The sequence below is a fragment of the Tarenaya hassleriana genome, unplaced genomic scaffold, assembly GCF_000463585.1.
Source record: "Tarenaya hassleriana unplaced genomic scaffold, ASM46358v1 Cleome572, whole genome shotgun sequence".
Taxonomy (NCBI): domain Eukaryota; kingdom Viridiplantae; phylum Streptophyta; class Magnoliopsida; order Brassicales; family Cleomaceae; genus Tarenaya; species Tarenaya hassleriana.
In genome coordinates, this window is record NW_010968273.1 from 1 (window position 1) to 1,978 (window position 1,978).

Consider the following 1,978-nt stretch of genomic DNA (forward strand, 5'->3'; position numbering starts at 1 on the left):
TCTTTCCCTGCTTGTTCCCTTCAAATGCATTGTTGTCTTGTACCTTATTAGTGTTAATGATTGATTTCTCGCCATTTTGATTAGTTTTTGTTAATCTTCATGTTATTTGATGGGTAATGCTTACATAGGCCACTCCGAAAGCCAACTTTTCAGACGAAGATATTAAGGCCCTCACAAAGCGTACACAGGACGGAGGGACAGAGGTTGTTGAGGCCAAGGCTGGAAAGGGTTCTGCTACACTGTCAATGGCGTATGTATTCTTACATTCTTTCCTTCGAATTTGATAGTTGTTCTGTCCCTTGGTATTGCAACTTGTTTCCAGTCATAGCATGATGGCAATCTCTTGGGTGTGCCTATTTTTTCTAAGATAGTGGTGAGACGGGCCATGTCCCACTTTTTGCTAATGTTCTTACGATTTTGGAATAGGTGATCTTCTTCTTGGTGAAATTTAGCTTAATATCTATCTTTGGTTATGGTGTTTGATGGATGATTTTTTAACAGATATGCTGGAGCACTTTTCGCTGACGCCTGCTTGAAGGGACTCAACGGTGTTCCAGACATTGTGGAATGCACATTCGTCCAATCCACCGTCACCGAGCTCCCTTTCTTCGCCTCCAAGGTATACTCTCTCTCTCTCTTCAGATTTTGGTTGCAGAAGAAAGAAGTTGGTTGATAAGGGTCGGAGGCTTTGTGCAGGTGAGGCTGGGGAAGAACGGTGTGGAAGAGATATACGACTTGGGGCCGCTCTCTGACTATGAGAAGCAAGGGTTGGAAGCCATGAAGCCGGAGCTCAAATCCTCCATTGACAAGGGAATCCAATTCGCCAACCAAAGCTGAGTCCAGCGAGAGATTTAGTCACATTATTGCTTGGGATGAAATGAAACAAGGGAGGGGGCTCTTTTCAATTTTTCGCATATTTTATCAAATAATTCGCAGCTTGTGAGAGAGATGTAATAACCCACATGGGGCTTTCTCGGTTCAACCCTGTTGAGGAACACATCAAGGCTTCTCGTTTTTGCTAAACTCTTCAGTTGCGTCAGGTTTTGATGGGTCGCCCATTTGGTTTGGTCCGATTTTTTTCAAAACCCACTTGGAAGTATTAGTCTCTAGTTTGATTTGCGAATTCAATAAAATGATATATAATACAAAATTTATAGTTATATATAAGATGATGTAAACATAGAAACTCAAATCTATACATATGTACATAATTATAATTATCAATTTAAACATAAATATGTATTACCCCCAAAAACAATTTACGAGAACCTAAAGATGTATTTATGGACCGTCGATGGTGGATGGATGCGCCCGTGTACTGAGATACGACAAATCCACACATGACATAACATAACATTAGACCAAAAACAAAAGGTGACATATAAATGGGTAAGCCAAGGGGCAGTCAGCAGTGAGTGTAGGTGTTTCATTTATTTCGAGTGGAGCCCATTTGTCATTTTAAGCCACGTCAGCTAGTGATCGAGATCCCACTCACTCGTGTCCGACGTGCCACGCGACGTCACGTCTCCATTCGAATAAACCATTTTTTTCCATTTATTTGCACATTCACCCCGTTTTTTTACCATAATATTCACATTCGCCCCTTAATTCATTTTTTACCATAATATTCACATTCCCCCCTTAATTTTTTTTTTAACAGGAGAAGATGAGTACTCACATATATTGGTGGAATAATACAAAAGAGGATTAGTTTTCGATCCAAACTACTTATCATAGTTTTTGTTTGAAGACTTTGTTAGGCTTAGAAAAATAAGTGCATCTATATATTATAATGTTTGTATTATTGAATAATTAATTTAGTTAGGATATTTATACACATAATAAACCGTAAATACACTTTGTGAAAATACAAATATATCCTCTTATACGCTCCCTCAAGATGGAGCATCGGATGTGACTCCAATCTTGACAAAGAGATCATGAAACGGGAAACGAGGCAAGGGTTTCGAAAGAGCGT

At 39.3% G+C, this 1,978-nt stretch overlaps 1 protein-coding gene across 1 annotated transcript; it reads left to right on the forward strand.

Moving 5' to 3' along the window:
* Positions 1-128: 128 nt before the first annotated feature.
* On the forward strand, positions 129-1,077 carry LOC104798756 (malate dehydrogenase, mitochondrial-like; the record flags this gene model as incomplete). The annotated part of the gene is made up of 3 exons (XM_010520950.1): positions 129-250; positions 502-619; positions 697-1,077. Coding segments are annotated over 3 exons (381 nt in total), but the record flags the coding sequence as incomplete, so codon positions are not given.
* Between the last annotated feature and the right edge of the window lie 901 nt (positions 1,078-1,978).